The following is an 18,196-nucleotide window of genomic DNA, read 5'->3' on the forward strand; positions in this document are numbered from 1 at the left end:
GAGACAGATTTCTCGACCTAGTACCTTCCCATTTCTGCAAACAGGCTTTTACTTTTTTTTTTTTTGGGGGGGGGGGGGGGGCTAATGCAATCAAACTTCAGAGAGACACCTTTGGGATCAAACAACAGTTTTCGTTCATGACAGGCTTGCTTTGGTTAGAATTCCTCAACAAAAGTAAAATTAATAAATAAAGTAATAAGAGAAACAAATTAAAAGTGGGCAAGAGAGTACGTCCTTGATGTTTGGGTGTCCTGTCATTAAAGGGGCCTCACATTACAGTTACCACTAAGTGTCTGGGGTTGGAGACAGTCATCTACTTGTAATGTTTTATTCGTCTTTTCTCACCTTGAGTGCATTCTTGGGTAGCCATCTCACCTAGATGTGCACCTTTCTTTACTGTGCAACTAAAAATCAACAGGACACATTCCGCGTCTACATTTTATCTTTTGTTCGCCGCATTCAGCGTTTCTTTAACAGCATGCACCCTTGCGCTGTTGTTGCAGAGTGATTGTGTCGAGTCTCACTTACCAAGGCAGATCTATGCAAACATTCCAAGTATGTTTTCCCATTCTCAGACGTCTCAAAGATTCATGGTTGTAGTGTCTCATTGGAATGTTTAGGTGAAGTTTGTTTTAGGTCAGATTTCTTGGTTTGTGATTCAGACATAGTTTAAATTAACATTTGAATATTGTGAAAAGAAAAGCAGAAAAGTGTTCACATTGTGCTGTGTTGCAACTGTTACCTGATTCCCACCCATCCCTTGGTTACAAAACGTATAGGGTCTGTTGCAAGTTATTTTTTGGAGTGACAAGCGCAGTGGCGTACACTCAAGCACAAGACCAATTTCGCACGGAAAAGATCCTGTAATCCATGTCAGAGTTTGGTGGGTTATAGAAACAAAAAAATACCCAGCATACTCCCTCCGTAAGCGGCGTTTGGCTGCCTGAATGGCAGGGTAAAAACGGTCATACACGTAAAAAAAACCACTTGTGCAAAAATATAAGTGAACGTGGGAGTTTCAGCCCATGAACCAAGAAGGTTTCTTGGAGGATCGGTCAGAATTCAGAGGGAGTTGTAAATCAAAGCGAGAAAAATAGTCAGACAAACAGTTTAAAAGAATCCATCAGACAAAACTTGGTCATACAGTGGTACCTGCGATGTGTGGCCCCTCTGATGAGAGGACACCTCCCTTAAAAGGACACCTTTGGTTGTCCCTTTGTCTATTATCTCCACCAAAATAAACCTGTCATGACAGGCCACCTGCAATGTGGGGACACTTTTTGCTGGTCCAAAGGGTGTCCTTTCATCGCAGGTACCACTGTAACTTCAAAGTAGCGGTCAAACAGAGGTGTACTTAGCAGAGGTTGCACTGTACCATGTGATTTGGGTATATTTTGCCAAAATGGCTCCTACATTTCCCGTCCAAATGTTTCCCGTCCAAATGTTTCCCGTCCAAATGTTTAATTATGCAGACTGAACTGAACTAAACTTTAATTTACAAGTATGAAGATTTAAGGCTTGGCATTTTCTTACAATCTGTCCTTGGGACGAACACACACACGCACATGCACACACACACACACACACACACACACACACACACACACACACACACACACACACACACACACACACACACACACACACACACACACACACACACACACACACACACACACACACACACACACACACACACACACACACACACACACACACACACACATGCATGCTCGCACACACAAACACAAACCAGCGCTATCAAATTAAACTAAAACAGAAACACTAAAGAAGTAAAAATTAGAATACAAACACCAATATACACACAACACAGATGATGATGACCATGATGACTAAAAACATGGAGGATACCCAGTGGGTACCATACCATCAGATTCAGTATTGTTGATTTTGTTTATTGTTGTATTGCCGTTGACTAAATCTAATCACAAAAGCATACTGTATTGAGATTCAGTGTTTGGTTCACATGCTCAGCGTTCCTGAGATTTCAATTTAAAGTTGCGACCTGATTGCTTTAGCATACGGTAGACTGGCATGCTTCAAAGTTCCCTATCTTTTTGATGTCTCACAGCTTCATCAAGGAATACTTGCTCATTTTTGTCTGGTGTGGGGGAGGGGGAGGGAGGGGGCAGGGCAGGGCTCAGAAAGTAGAGCCCTCAGGTGGGATAGGGTCAGTGAGGTGGGCCTGAAGAAATTGTTACTTTTTATTTATTTTTCCTTTTTTTGTAAGGGAAACCAAAAAACTAGGTGCAACATATTGTAACAGAATGAAAAAACAGGTAAAAATTCTAACATTCAAGTTCCAGCCAAACAATCTGTTCCGTGCTATCAAAGCAAAATGCAATGTTCCGTTCATCGTACACTGTACGTGCTCTCACACTGAACCTAACACAACAAACAAAACAGCCAACCTAAAACCCCACATAAAAAAGTGTCGGAACTAATTGAAAAAAAATGTGTCCATTATTTTAACCCAATTTTCAACTTAACCTTACTGTAATCTTTATCCATTTCCTCATAACACAGTTGCGAGACACAACGGAGAACTCAAACCCTGACAGAAGTGGAGAAAATGTCAAAACCTTTATGGTAATTGGGGAATGTAAGTGGAGAGAAGGAAGTCCCTGAGTGCTCAGTGGTATGCCAAATAGTTGCGTCTGTTGGGAGATAGGGAAAAGTGCTACAAGGCATATATTGAGTCCCCTAACTCGGGTAATGTCACATAATAGGGTTTGTCTGGCAAATACTTACCAGTTGAGGTCATTGGTTGCAGTGTGTCTTCTTTTCTGTCCCTTGTTTTTGGTGGTTTGCTGGTTTTAAACTGTTCAGCTTGCTGGATAGGTTATAGGAGAACAATTGACAATGTAAAAGAACTGCGGAAGTGAAATGAACTTCTTTGTGACAGAAAGAAACAGTTATTTTTATGCAGACATTTTGTTTGAACAAAGAGTATTTTTGGACAGAAATATTGGCGTCAAACTATGAATTACATTATTTGTCAATTTGTCACTTTCCAAGCACACTTGAACATTGTTAAAAAGCAGGCAAGAAAGCCGAAAGTGTAATCATTTCAGACATCTGTTAGGTCTCAAGCAGTTACACTAGAAGGTAAGCATTTAAATGAAGCAAAACAAAATAAGAAACAGACAACAGCTTAAAACACAGGAAGAAGATGGGCAGGAGAGTGAGAGAGACAGAGACAGAGAGAGACAAAGAAAGAGAGGGTGAGAGAGAGAGAGAAAAAGAAAGAGAGGGTGAGAGAGAGAGAGAGAGACAAAGAAAGAGAGGGTGAGAGCGAGACAGAGAGAGAGAGAGAGAGAGAGAGAGAGAGAGAGAGAGAGAGAGAGAGAGAGAGAGAGGGGGGGTGAGAGAGAGAGAGACAAAGAAAGAGAGGGTGAGAGAGAGAGACAAAGAAAGAGGGGGTGAGAGAGAGAGACAAAGAAAGAGAGGGTGAGAGCGAGCGAGAGAGAGAGCGAGAGAGAGAGAGAGAGAGAGAGAGAGAGAGAGAGAGAGAGAGAGAGAGAGGGAGAGGGGGGGAGAGAGAGAGAGACAAAGAAAGAGAGGGTGAGAGAGAGAGAGAGACAAAGAAAGGGAGAGAGGGAGAGAGAGAGAGAGAGACAAAGAAAGAGAGAGATACAAAGAAAGAGAGGGTCAGAGAGAGACAAAGAAAGAGAGGGTGAGAGCGAGACAGAGAGAGAGAGAGAGAGAGGGGGGTGAGAGAGAGAGAGAGAGAGACAAAGAAAGAGAGGGTGAGAGCGAGACAGAGAGAGAGAGAGAGAGAGAGAGAGAGAGAGAGAGAGAGAGGGGGTACAGTGAGAGAGAGAGAGAGAGAGACAAAGAAAGAGAGGGTGAGAGCGAGACACAGAGAGAGAGAGAGAGAGAGAGAGAGAGAGAGAGAGAGAGAGAGGGGGTGAGAGAGAGAGAGAGACAAAGAAAGAGAGGGTGAGAGAGAGAGAGAGACAAAGAAAGGGAGGGAGAGAGAGAGAGAGATACAAAGAAAGAGAGGGTCAGAGAGAGAGAGAGACAAAGAAAGAGAGGGTCAGAGAGAGAGAGAGAGAGACAAAGAAAGAGAGGGTCAGAGAGAGAGAGACAAAGAAAGAGAGGGTCAGAGAGAGAGAGAGAGAGACAAAGAAAGAGAGGGTCAGAGAGAGAGAGACAAAGAAAGAGAGGGTCAGAGAGAGAGAGAGACAAAGAAAGAGAGGGTCAGAGAGAGAGAGAGAGAGACAAAGAAAGAGAGGGTCAGAGAGAGAGAGACAAAGAAAGAGAGGGTCAGAGAGAGAGAGAGAGACAAAGAAAGAGAGGGTGAGAGAGTGAGAGAGAGAGACAAAGAAAGAGAGGGTGAGAGAGAGAGAGAGAGACAAAGAAAGAGAGGGTGAGAGAGAGAGAGAGAGACAAAGAAAGAGAGGGTGAGAGAGAGAGAGAGACAAAGAAAGAGAGGGTGAGAGCGAGACAGAGAGAGAGAGAGAGGGGGGGTGAGAGAGAGAGAGAGAGAGACAAAGAAAGAGAGGGTGAGAGAGAGAGAGGGAGAGAGATAGAGACAAAGAGAGAGAGAGAGAGAGACAAAGAAAGAGAGGGTGAGAGAGAAAGAGAGGGAGACAAAGAAAGAGAGGGTGAGAGAGAGAGAGCGTCCAAATAAACAGGAGGAACAGCCAAGATTCTTATATCAATTCTTTCTTCTCCTGACCCAAAAGCTAATTGCCAGAAAAACGCTGCCAAGATATACTTGAGATATTTACCTCAACTTTAAGTGCTCGTAACAGGTGAAGAAAAAAACTAGGACACAGACGATAAGACGGAAATGCAGACGGAGGGGAAAGATTGTTGTTTATTTACACCTGATACCCTGATTTTGCCAGATTCATCTTGTGTGTTTTTCAAGTGTTTTATCTGTGCTCGTTCTCAGGCAAATGGGGTTGAGCTTTGATTTTTATATTTAGTCAAGTTTTGACTAAATATTTTAACATCGAGGGGGAATCGAAACGAGGGTCGTGGTGTATGTGCGTGTGTGCGTGTGTGTGTGTGTGTGTGTCTGTGTGTGTGTGTAGAGCGATTCAGACTAAACTACTGGACCGATCTTTCTGAAATTTGACATGAGAGTTCCTGGGTATGAAATCCCCATACGTTTTTTTCATTTTTTTGATAAATGTCTTTGATGACGTCATATCCGGCTTTTCGTGAAAGTTGAGGCGGCACTGTCACGCCCTCATTTTTCAACCAAATTGGTTGAAATTTTGGTCAAGTAATCTTCGACGAAGCCCGGACTTCGGTATTGCATTTCAGCTTGGTGGCTTAAAAATTAATTAATGACTTTGGTCATTAAAAATCTGAAAATTGTAAAAAAAAATAAAAATTTATAAAACGATCCAAATTTACGTTTATCTTATTCTCCATCATTTGCTGATTCCAAAAACATATAAATATGTTATATTCGGATTAAAAACAAGCTCTGAAAATTAAATATATAAAAATTATTATCAAAATTAAATTGTCCAAATCAATTTAAAAACACTTTCATTATACGGTCTTGCTGAAAAATGGCAGCTACTTGACTAAATATTGTATTTTCGCCTTACGCGACTTGTTGTTCTTGCATTGAAGTGTGGTACTATCTTGTTTTTTGTTATGCAACGTGTCTCAGATTTTGTACCTGTTTTTGAAGGCAAGCATCTTAATTTTACCATCAGTTCTCAGATGCAAATACTTCTTTTTATCAGGATGAACAAACTTTTCTGCAACATCTCAACTCTTTCTCTGTCTGTCTGTCTGTCTCTCTCTCTCTCTGTCTCTGTCTCTCTCTCTCTCTCTGTCTGTCTGTCTCTCTCTCTGTCTCTCTCTCTCTCTCTCTCTCTCTCTCTCTCTCTCTCTCTCTCTCTCTCTCTCTCTCCTGTGTGTGTGTGTGTGTTTGTACCATCGTTTTTCTATCCCTCTTTCTTTCATTCTTTATTTCAGATTTTCATCTGGTATGGGAAGGGAGAGGGTGCTGTTTGTGTCAGCCAAATCTGTCATACTGATTTCAGCCGATTTGTAGTTTGCTTTCATTCTTTGCTCAGATGTCTTCTGATACGTTTAGCCTGCCAATTCTGCTCCTCTTCGTTTCCTAACATCTGCTTGCGATGCGCAGACTGTACCAAGAGAAACAAACGCTCCTGCATATTTTCTCTCCTTTTTTGTGCTTATCTTTCCATCGTTGTGTTTTCTTTTTTTTCTTCTTCTTTCTTTGTCCTTGTATTGTTGTTGAGAAAGCACTCGGCATTGGCAAGACCTGTTGCTGTTAACAGGGAACCATCAAAGTTATCTGGTTGTTGATAGACCAGGAGAGGATTGTGTTTTTATGCAATACATGCACCCCACTCCTGTGGGAAAAAGACAGGGATAGTGTGTGAAAGCGGTGGTCGTGGTAGGGGGAGTTGAGGAAAAAGGCATGCATACAGGCACTGTGAGGTAGGCTCAGATACTAGGCGAGAGAGAGAGAGAGAGATGGGGGGAGAGGGAGAGAGAGATGGGGGGAGAGAGAGAGAGGGAGAGGGAAGGGAGGGAGAGAAAGAGGGGGGAGGGAAGGGAGAGAGAGAGATGGGAAGAGAGAGAAAGGGAAGGGAGGGAGAGAGAGATGGGGAAGAGAGAGAGATGGGGAAGAGACAGTGAGGGGGAGGGAAGGGAGGGAGAGAGAGAGATGGGGAAGAGAGAGAGGAGGGAGAGAGAAGGGGGAGAGAGAGATGGGGAAGAGACAGAGAGGGGGGAGGGAAAGGAGGGAGAGAGAGATGGGGAAGAGAGAGAGAGTGGGGGGAGAGAAGGGAGGGAGAGAGAGATGGGGAAGAGAGAGAGGGGGGTGGAGATGGGGAAGAGAGAGAGGGGGAGGGAAGGGAGAGAGAGAGATGGGGAAGAGAGAGAGGGGGGGAGATGGGAGGGAGAGAGAGATGGGGAAGAGAGAGAAGGGAGGGAGATGGGGAAGAAGGAGAGAGGGGGAGGGAAGGGAGGGAGAGAGAGATGGGGAAGAGACAGAGAGGGGGGAGGGAAGGGAGAGAGAGAGATGGGGAAGAGACAGAGTGGGGGGAGAGAAGGGAGAGAGAGAGATGGGGAAGAGACAGAGAGGAGGAGGGAAGGGAGGGAGATGGGGAAGAGAGAGAGAGGGGGGAGGGAAGGGAGAGAGAGAGAGATGGGGAAGAGAGAGAGAGGGGGAAGGAAGGGAGGGAGAGAGAGACGGGGGAGAGAAGGGAGGGAGATGGGGAAGAGAGAGAGAAGGGAGGGAGATGGGGAAGAGAGAGAGAAGGGAGGGAGATGGGGAAGAGAGAGAGAAGGGAGGGAGATGGGGAAGAGAGAGAGAAGGGAGGGAGATGGGGAAGAGAGAGAGAAGGGAGGGAGATGGGGAAGAGAGAGAGAAGGGAGGGAGATGGGGAAGAGAGAGAGAAGGGAGGGAGATGGGGAAGAGAGAGAGAAGGGAGGGAGATGGGGAAGAGAGAGAGAAGGGAGGGAGATGGGGAAGAGAGAGAGAAGGGAGGGAGATGGGGAAGAGAGAGAGAAGGGAGGAAGATGGGGAAGAGAGAGAGAAGGGAGGGAGATGGGGAAGAGAGAGAGAAGGGAGGGAGATGGGGAAGAGATGGGCAAGAGATGGGGAAGAGAGAGAGGGGGGGGGAGAGAAGGGAGGGAGAGAGAGAGAGTGGGGGGAGAGAAGGGAGGGAGATGGGGAAGAGAGAGAGAGAGGGGGGAGGGAAGGGAGAGAGAGAGAGAGAGGGGGGAGGGAAGGGAGAGAGAGAGGGGGAAGGGAGAGAGAGAGATGGGGAAGAGAGAGGGGGGAAGGGAGAGAGAGAGATGGGGAAGACAGAGGGGGGAAGGGAGAGAGAGATGGGGAAGAGAGAGAGGGGGGGGAGGGAAGGAGATGGGGAAGAGAGAGAGAGGGGGGAGGGTAGGGAAAGAGAGGGGGAGAGAGCTGACAGACGCACACACTCACAATCACAGACATGCCTACATATACACACATTAATACTCAATATGGTTTAAAGCTTTTGCACCTGTAGACATTCAATCAGTACCACTTTGTGAAGAATGCAGTTGGAACTCATCCTTACTCCTGGCTGGCACCCATGGCTCCATTGTATGCAGACAACCTTGCATGCCACTGGGGAAAAAATCGGGGGCATTTAGGTGTCTTAGAACTTTGTACTGGAAGTGTGATGGACTAACCAGCTGTGAAAAGATGGCACAGTGGTACATCCCTCAACGCCCCCTCTATTTTACGGGTCCCTCAATGCAATGCAATGAAATGTACAACGTTGTAGAAACTTTGTTTGCACTGTCAAATATGAGGATTGAAATACACGTTGTTACTTAATTTGACGGTTTATAAAGAAAGAAGAATGAGAAGAAATGAGAAAGAAAGAAATGAAAGTTAAAATGCTCATTCCATCAGTTGAAGTTTATGGTCCAACAAGCAGGTTTGTGGAATAAAAAGTAGAAATTAGAGTTTTTGTTGACATTGTTGATGGACAGAGATTTTAAATCATCACATTGGCACACGCATGCTCTGACTCAGATGACAGTGATCATTCTAGTCATTGTCAAAACTGGCATTTCTTTACAAGTATGAATCCATGGCTTATGATATTTGTGTGTGGTTTCAGTCAGTGACCAAGAGCAAGAAAGTGGAGCTGACTGTCTCCCTGGAAGGCATCAAGGTGTGCAGTGGGGATGGACAGGTAAGACACACGCCACCTTTATTTTCTCACACAGTTCTCTGGGATTAAGTTCTTCTTCTTCTGCGTTCGTGGGCTGAAACTCCCATGTACACTCATGTTTTTGCACGAGTGGAATTTTACGTGTATGACCGTTTTTACCCCGCCATTTAGGCAGCCATACGCCGCTTTCGGAGGAAGCCTGCTGGGTATTTTCGTGTTTCTATAACCCACCGAACTCTGACATGGATTACAGGATCTGTTCCGTGCGCACTTGGTCTTGTGCTTGCGTGTACACACGAAGGGGGATAAACCACAAGCAGGTCTGCACATAAGTTGACCTGGGAGATCGGAAAAATCTCCACACTTAACCCACCAGGCAGCCGCGGCCGGGATTCGAACCCTCGACCTTCCGATTAAGAGGCCGACGTCTTACCACCCCGCCACAGAGCCCGTCGGGATTAAGTTCATTAACAGCTGCTGCGTGTTTGAAGTCAATTTTGATCAGAGACAGATGGAAGCACAACACAAAGACTATTTATTTTATGCAATTTATATCGCGCACATATCTCAACCACGGATTCAAGGCGCAGGGATTTATTTATGCCGTGTGAGATGGAATTTTTTACACAATATATCACGCATTCACATCGGCCAGCAATTACCTCAAGCCTACAAACAAACACAGACACACCAACAAAAGACTGAGAAAAAGGAACCCTGAATTGAAGCAGAAAGCAAAGTTATACATTTCCTTGCAAGACGTTAATTTTATATACGTTGAACCAATTGTGCTTTGATTTTCAAGCCACCATACCAATTTGAGAAAACTAATTTGTGTGAAAGTAGAAGTTTTAAAATCAGGGGGAAGGAATTTACAGGCTCAAGAAAAATGAAATCTTGCAGAAAGTCTGAAAAGCCTTGCAGTCAAGGATTCCAAACACAGATACACTGCTAACTTTCCAAAATTCTCAATCAAACATTATACTTTCTTTATTTGGTGTTTAATGTCGTTTTCAACCACGAAGGTTATATCGCGACTGGGAAAGGGGGGAGATGGGATAGAGCCACTTGTCAATTGTTTCTTGTTCACAAAAGCACTAATCAAAAATTTGCTCCAGGGGCTTGCAACGTAGTACAATATATGTCCTTACTGGGAGAATGCAAGTTTCCAGTACAAAGGACTTAACATTTCTTACATACTGCTTGACTAAAATGTTTACAAAAATTGACTATATTCTATACAAAAAACACTTAACAAGGGTAAAAGGAGAAACAGAATCCGTTAGTCGCCTCTTACGACATGCTGGGGAGCATCGGGTAAATTCTTCCCCCTAACCTGCAAGAATGGTAGGCTAAGGGAACGTTGAATTGATGATAAAACAAATTGGCATCATTTTCACGAGTTTTCATTCACAAGCACCTGGTAAATAAATCTCATGTTCCCCGGGGAATAAATCCCCGGTTACCATAGTTGCAGGAAGCCCTATTACATGGATAATCAAAAGCAAACCCAATAGAAACGCTCGAGGATTCTTCGGCTCTTTTCATTGGCGTTTCCCCAGACCTAAACAGACGACAAGACACTGCTTTGCAAAGTTCCAAAAACCAACTGGCAAACTGGCAAAAGTAAACAAAAAAACAAAACTACTTCAATAAATTCGTCACAAACAAATGAAACCTACCGATATGTCATGTCTTCTTACAAAGTCATGGAGTGCGTGTATCTTTGTGTGAGAAACACGAACGTCAAGTTCAAGTCAAACCAATTGACCCCTGAGCTGACACACACATTTTGACCCGTGCACAAGACGTTGTATCGATAAACGAAGCACAAATAAGAAATAATGATAAAAGCAAAGAAAATAGCAACAAGATATGCAAACATCTCACAAAGCCGAGCAAGCAGATTGACAGGTCTAATGAAAAACAAAGAGGTACTGAGTCGGAAACAAGATCGCGATTCTTTCCTTCGCTGCACGACGCAAATCTTCTGTGACCTTTGACTCAACGTAGCTTCCACATTCGATTACTAAGCTTAATACTCACAACTGAAAGCTGAGGGAGTGGAATACCGAGATGAACAAACAGAACTGTGCATCCTCAAACGTGACATATTCATCCCAACATTTTATGAACTCAAAAATACAGAAAGTTGCTTTCACACGCCATCTTTGATTGCCAGTGGTTATCCGCACGGAACTCGTGTGGTTATCAGCACGGAACCCGTGTTTTAAAGCATGGCTCCCTGTGCTGATTGTTATCTTATTTTCTCACTACCAAAATGATGACAAAAACGATGTTTGGTGGTTTGTTGTCAGACCAGCTTTTTTTGTCGGTCCTCGGGGGGCATATCGACTTTTGTTTCATATTTATTGACCGCGGCCTTCGGCCTTGGTCAATAAATATGAAACAAAAGACGATATGCTCCCCCTCGGACGACAAAAAAGCTGGTCTGTCAACAACCCATCAAACATCTTATAATGTTACCTTCACTCTACTTCGACCCAGTGGTCTTTTAGGCGGACAGATGGACAAACACTTTCTATGATACAGAATGAACTTATCTCAACTTTTTCCAAGATACAGAATGAACTTATCTCAACTTTTTCCAAGATACAGAATAAACTTATCTCAAATGTTTCCAAAATACAGAATGAACTTATCTCAACTTTTTCCAAGAGTCTTGAAGGCAAGACGTTGGCTTACAGTGAATGTAACGTTTTGTTTTGTTATAAATTAAACGTTCCAATTACCTACCATTCCTGTTTTTTTATTTTTGAAATCAAGGACCCCAAACAAGAGGTTTTATGATGTTGTTTTGTGTGTGACAGAACCTGTACATGTTCCACGACCTGAAGCGGATCTCGTACGCCACCTGTGACCCTGACCACTGTCAGTTCTCCTTCCTAGCCAGGGAGAAGCAGATGAACGTCCAGTACTGCCACGCTTTTCTCACACAGACGCCTCAACAGGTGAGATCATTACTGTTTGTGCCATTTCTTCTTCTCCTCTTCATGGGCTGAAACTCCCATTTTCACTCATGCTATTTGCATGAGGGAGGTTTTACGTGTATGACCATTTTTACCCCGCCATTCAGGCATTTGTGGACCCCCCCGCGGGTTAGGGGGAAGAATTTACCCGATGCTCCCCAGCATGTCGTAAGAGGCGACTAACGGATTCTGTTTCTCCTTTTACCCTTGTTAAGTGTTTCTTGTATAGAATATAGTCAATTTTTGTAAAGATTTTAGTCAAGCAGTATGTAAGAAATGTTAAGTCCTTTGTACTGGAAACTTGCATTCTCCCAGTAAGGTCATATATTGTACTACGTTGCAAGCCCCTGGAGCAATTTTTTGATTAGTGCTTTTGTGAACAAGAAACAATTGACAAGTGGCTCTATCCCATCTCCCCCCTTTCGCCGTCGCGAAAAAACCTTCGTGGTTGAAAACGACGTTAAGAAAGAACAGGCGTTTGTGGCATTTGAGGCATTTGACTGTCAGCCTGTTGAACTTGAAGAGCCTTGGGTGTACTGACTTCCAACAGACAGCTTCATTTTGCACCACACACTCCCTTAGTCTGCCACGCTGACCAGCTCGGTCACCAGTACCCTTTGACTGACAGACAGTCGTTGATTGGAGGGGTCCATTGAGTCGACGTAAAAAATACTTGTTTGAAGTCAACTGATGCGGGCAACTGGAGCAAATCATTCCTTCGGCATTTGAACCTGTCTGTAGCGACCACCCAAGAGACTGAAGAAAAGTGGTCTTTAAAGGCAGGTGGTCGCTCTGGAACAATGAATTCAATTAGATAAGAAGCCACTGGGGATCCTTTGGGCTTGTTGTTGTGGGCAGGTGGCTGTTATGGAGAGGTGGTCGCCTGTTATGGAGAGGTGGTCGCCCGTTATGGAGAGGTGGTCGCCTGTTATGGAGAGGTGGTCGCCCGTTATGGAGAGGTGGTCGCCCGTTATGGAGAGGTGGTCGCCCGTTATGGAGAGGTGGTCGGCCGTTATGGAGAGGTGGTTGCCCGTTATGGAGAGGTGGTCGCCTGTTCTGGAGAGGTGGTCGCCCGTTATGGAGAGGTGGTCGCCCGTTATGGAGAGGTGGTCGCCCGTTATGGAGAGGTGGTCGCCCGTTATGGAGAGGTGGTCGCCCGTTATGGAGAGGTGGTCGCCTGTTATGGAGAGGTGGTCGCCCGTTATGGAGAGGTGGTCGCCCGTTATGGAGAGGTGGTCGCCTGTTATGGAGAGGTGGTCGCCCGTTATGGAGAGGTGGTCGCCCGTTATGGAGAGGTGGTTGCCCGTTATGGAGAGGTGGTTGCCCGTTATGGAGAGGTGGTCGCCAAGGCAGGTTCAACTGTATAATTAAGAATTCTTTGGCTTGATTTTGCTTTTCATATTTTCTCGTCTTTGTCCATGTTCACCATAAGCTGACAAAATTGTCTTCAGCACTGCTATACTTGCAGGCCGAGGAACTGAACCTGATTATCGGCAACGCATTCAAGATGGCCTACACTCAGCAGCGGGAACGGCAGCCAACTTTTCACGAGCTCATCGAAGCACAGGTTGCTGAACAACAGGCCAAGTTCAAAGAAATTGAAAAACAAGCGCAGGTACGTGTACTTTAATTATCACTAACATTACCCTCTTTTTCTTCTGCTTTTCAGGTTTCTTATGAAAGCTTTTGCCATTTGCTTGTTTCTGGGTTTTTTGGTTTTTTCCAAGCTCACGTGCTCAATCAATCAATATGAGGCTTATATCGCGCGTATTCCGTGGGTATTTATTTTTTTTTATTTTTTTTTTATTTTATGCAATTTATATCGCGCAGGGATTTATTTTTTTTTATTTTATTTTTATTTTATGCAATTTATATCGCGCACATATTCAAGGCGCAGGGATTTATTTATGCCGTGTGAGATGGAATTTTGTTACACAATACATCACGCATTCACATCGGCCAGCAGATCGCAGCCATTTCGGCGCATATCCTACTTTTCACGGCCTATTATTCCAAGCCACACGGGTATTTTGGTGGACATTTTTATCTATGCCTATACAATTTTGCCAGGAAAGACCCTTTTGTCAATCGGGGGATCTTTAACGTGCATACCCCAATGTAGTGTACACGAAGGGACCTCGGTTTTTCATCTCATCCGAAAGACTAGCACTTGAACCCACCACCTAGGTTAGGAAAGAGGGGAGAAAATTGCTAACGCCCTGACCCAGGGTCGAACTCGCAACCTCTCGCTTCCGAGCGCAAGTGCGTTACCACTCGGCCACGTGCTGTAATAAACAATGTCTCAGTAATCCTTTGGAGATTCTGGTAGAATAATGCAGAACTGGAATCTGCTTTGGGTGTGTTTCTCTATTGTTCAATGAGCTAGTCATGGATTGCGGAACTCCACAGATTGATACTGAATTGAAGAATTTTGTGATTGTTTTTATTGGAAGAAAACAATAAAAACAACAATTAAACATACAAAAATAATCCAGTATCGTCAAATGTTGTTTAAGCTTCATCTGAAATTGCTGAATGCTGGAGCGCATTGTGTATGTATGAAATTCTGAAACTCTAACCACACGGTTGAAAGAAATAGCCTAAGTGCTGTGCACATGGGAGACTTGCAACCAACTTTTCCATAACTTAAGTCGTTTGAAAATCTTTCCCGAGTCGTCGAGGTCAAGTCGGCGAAAAGTCTGCCATGTGAACGGCCCCAGCGATTTAGGTACGATTTAGGCCAGATTCAGCAGCTACTCCAAAACTCAGTTGAGCACTGCTCAATTCGGCTGTGACTTCTCAAAGTTTTTGCGCAGACTTTTCTTATGGTGCTTACTGATTGGTTAGCTTTAGCAAACCCACGCTAATGCAGTTACATTCGTTTTTCGGAAAACAATGAAGACGACCGGACAATCCCGAATGGTACAGTCAGGCGAAAAATGTCGCTTAGTTTGCGCGTTTGTGCTGTTCACATGGGCAGCGATTTTGATTTGACTTGCCATCGACTAAAATCGCTTGAAAGTTGGGGGAAAGCGGGTTGCAAGTCTGCCATGTGAACAGCACTTTACATGGACAGAGCAAAGTTGTGGTTGAGTTAATGATGCTGTAAAAGTTTAAGATTACTCTGGAACCCCCCCCCCCCCCTTTTTTTAAGGACCCCCCCTCCCAATTTGAGACTTCATCCTTTTTAAGATCTTGCCTTTTCAGATTTTCTGTTCAAGTCTCCGTAAATTTACCCCCATTTTAAGACTTGAATTTCTCAAAATGGTTGAGGTCCTAGAAGGGGAGTTGTTCTGTAGCAGCAAGTGTACATTTTGTTCACCACCGTGTATTTTCCTCCCAGGTTGAGCTGCAGAGAAAGTTGGCGGAGATCGCTCGCCCCACCCCTTTCTCCCAGCATGCCATTCAACGCATGGAGATGCGCCGACAGACGTCGGAAGAACTTGCCCATGAACCCGAACTCATTGTGGGCAAGAACAAACTATGGGTGAGTGCTGGGCTTTCTTGGACAAGAACTTCAGTTGAAGAGAACTCAATTCTTCATTACTGAGAGGATTACCACAGTCTTCAGTTATGTCCCCTGCTGTGGATATGGCTGTGAAAATGTGATGAAGGCAGAAGGCCGGGACGGACATGGGTCAACTAATATGCAGACTCAGAGTCTGTATCCATGTTCCACCCCTGTGTCACCACTGTAGCACGTAAAAGATCTCAGTCATACTGCCATAAGTGCAGGTGGCTGAATACACCTAAACACACACACACACCTGGGTAGCGCGACTCTGTTGCTGCTTAGCTTTCCACTGGGACGAAGCGACCCAAATTTCCCAGCGATGGGACAATAAAGTAATGAAAATGAAAAATGAAAAAGCAAGCTGCCATACAGTACGGCACTACCCATTTTGTTCCTGCATGCGAGTATTCATGTTTCCAAGAAGCCCTGAGATTTCACTGTGAACTCTGGGTCTTTCTCGTGCATGCCTGCACACTGGGGTGTTCATACACTGAGGAGGGAGTGGACAAAGTTGGCACTGGGAAATAAATAAAAGATTCAAGAACAAATGAAAGATAAGCGCGTAGGGTGTTATAACTGTGGCAATGCCGGATCTTGTCGTAAATGTACTCTATAATTATCAGAAACTGAAACATTCCAGAACTGTCAAAGTTTTTCTGGGAGCATCTAGCAGTCACTTGCACAAATAACAGAGCTCAAGAGTGGAGTTTTAGCGCCGATGAGACAGGACTACATAGACGATGAGACTGTGACACGACTCTTGCGACCAGTGCAGCAAGAATTGAAACATAGTGGTCGAAGCTATGCCGATAGCGACAACTGGTTTCAAGCCAGTGCTGGTACCCACCCGTTATGATGTGATATCATGTTGTGTTGTTTTGTGTTGTTAGGCCCCCCTCCCTATATGATATGATATTACCGACATTCAATCATGTTGTGTTGTTTTGTGTTGTTAGGCCCCCCTCCCTATATGATATGATATTACCGACATTCAATCATGTTGTGTTGTTGTGTGTTGTTATGCTCCCCGCCCTATATGAAATTATATCTCCATTTAATCATCTTGTATTGTTGTGTGTTGTTAGGCTCCCTGCCCTATATGATATGATATTATCTTCATTTAATCATCTTGTGTTGTTGTGTGTTGTTAGGCTCCCTGCCCTATATGATATGATATTATCTCCATTTAATCCTCTTGTGTTGTTTTGTGCTGTTAGGCCAAAGAGGCAGTGTCGCATGTCAAACACCGGGCCTCGCTGCACGAATCCATGCTCCATGACACCCCGTCTGTGTCCAACATGGCGCGACTGAGTGACCCCTGCCTAGAGCTGCCAGCCATGCTTCGTCGCCGTGAAGGCATCGACATCGAGGAAACACTGCAAGGTACCAGCCAGATATTTCTAGGCAGCAGCCAGATCAAGTCGTCGCCATCGCCATCATTATCAACAGTGCGATCGCACATCCACAAGAACGTCAGCAAGAATAACTCTGCCCCCCTTTTTCCCGCCCAGGTATGAAACTCCTCTTTTCTCCTCCTCCTCCTTTCTCCTCCTCCTCCTTTTGGAGGAGTTTCTCTTTTTCTTTCATCTCCCTTGACATGCTGTTCTGCATTTATTTTATTTTGAAAATGATGACATTTTCCAGAGTTTGAAATCTGAAGCAGCACTCCTCATGTGTGAATTATTAACCCCTTTTTTTCTTCTAAATCCGGAGAGCTTAGTAGATTGTCTGATATATGATATTTTTATGGCAAAACCATTTCTTCTCCCTGTATTTAATCATTTTCTGTTTGTCATGTGTACCAGGTGTCATCATAAAGCCCATGTTTAATCACACTTGTTACTGCACATCTTCGGGATGAAAGTTGCTTGTTCATTTCAATGCTGATTCTCTCAGGTGCCAGGAGATTGGTTCCGTATAACTTTGGCTTACTCCGGTACACATGTTGTATGCTTGTAGAGCGCTTACTTCCCTTTGGTTATTTGATCTCTAAACAACGCTCTGCCTCATTTCGTATAAGATACTGAAAATCTTGTTAAAACATTTTTTTTTTTTTAATTGAAGAACCATAATCTTCTCCCTGAATTTCATCATTTTTCGTTGTCATGTTTACCAGGTGTCATCCCCGAGTGACGATCCCCCACCACAAGGAGAGAACGTGTCGTGCGTGATCCCCCACCACCCCCTATCCGCCCAGGCCATACGCGTTTCCCTGGAGGCCAAGAGGGACAGCAAGTTTAAGGGCTCACCTGTCACTGCTCTCAAGAACGAGATTGACAAGAGATACCTGTCAAACGGATCCGAGACGGCACCCTTGGAAGCGGCGCAGAAAGGGTTGTCTGAGCCTGAGACGGACCAGAAAGCAGTTATACAAGAAATGGTGAGTGTTTCTACTGTCACTTTTTACATTTAGTCAAGTTTTGACTAAATGTTTTAACATAGAGGGGGAATCGAGACGAGGGTCGTGGTGTATGTGTGTGTCTGTCTGTGCAGAGCGATTAAAACCAAACTACTGGACCGATCTTTATGAAATTTGACATGAGAGTTCCTGGGAATGATATCCCCGGACGTTTTTTTCATTTTTTCGATAAATTCCTTTGATGACGTCATATCCGGCTTTTTGTGAAAGTTGAGGCGGCACTGTCACACCCTCATTTTTCAATCAAATTGATTGAAATTTTTGTAAAGCAATCTTCGACGAAGGCCGGACTTTGGTATTGCATTTCAGCTTGGTGGCTTAAAAATTAATTAATGACTTTGGTCATTAAAAATCTGAAAATTGTAATAATTTTTTTTTTTTATATAAAACGATCCAAATTTACGTTCATCTTATTCTACATCATTTCCTGATTCCAAAAACATATAAATATGTTATATTTGGATGAAAAACAAGCTCTGAAAATTGAAAATATAAAAATTATGATCAAAATAAAATTTCTGAAATCGATTTAAAAACAATTTCATCTTATTCCTTGTCTTGTTCCTGATTCCAAAAACATATA

At 44.1% G+C, this 18,196-nt stretch overlaps 1 protein-coding gene across 1 annotated transcript in view; it reads left to right on the top strand.

The window, feature by feature from the left end:
• The window catches only part of LOC138978667 (uncharacterized), a 132,867-nt gene that overhangs the window by 45,512 nt on the left and 69,159 nt on the right, over positions 1–18,196 (top strand). The window contains exons 3-8 of the mRNA XM_070351462.1: positions 8,637–8,711; positions 11,522–11,662; positions 13,149–13,295; positions 15,024–15,167; positions 16,412–16,705; positions 17,311–17,574. Of these exons, the coding sequence (XP_070207563.1) occupies positions 8,637–8,711; positions 11,522–11,662; positions 13,149–13,295; positions 15,024–15,167; positions 16,412–16,705; positions 17,311–17,574 (1,065 nt within the window). The remainder of the gene's footprint in view (positions 1–8,636; positions 8,712–11,521; positions 11,663–13,148; positions 13,296–15,023; positions 15,168–16,411; positions 16,706–17,310; positions 17,575–18,196) is intronic.

This window comes from Littorina saxatilis, linkage group LG10 (genome assembly GCF_037325665.1).
Source record: "Littorina saxatilis isolate snail1 linkage group LG10, US_GU_Lsax_2.0, whole genome shotgun sequence".
Classification (NCBI taxonomy): domain Eukaryota; kingdom Metazoa; phylum Mollusca; class Gastropoda; order Littorinimorpha; family Littorinidae; genus Littorina; species Littorina saxatilis.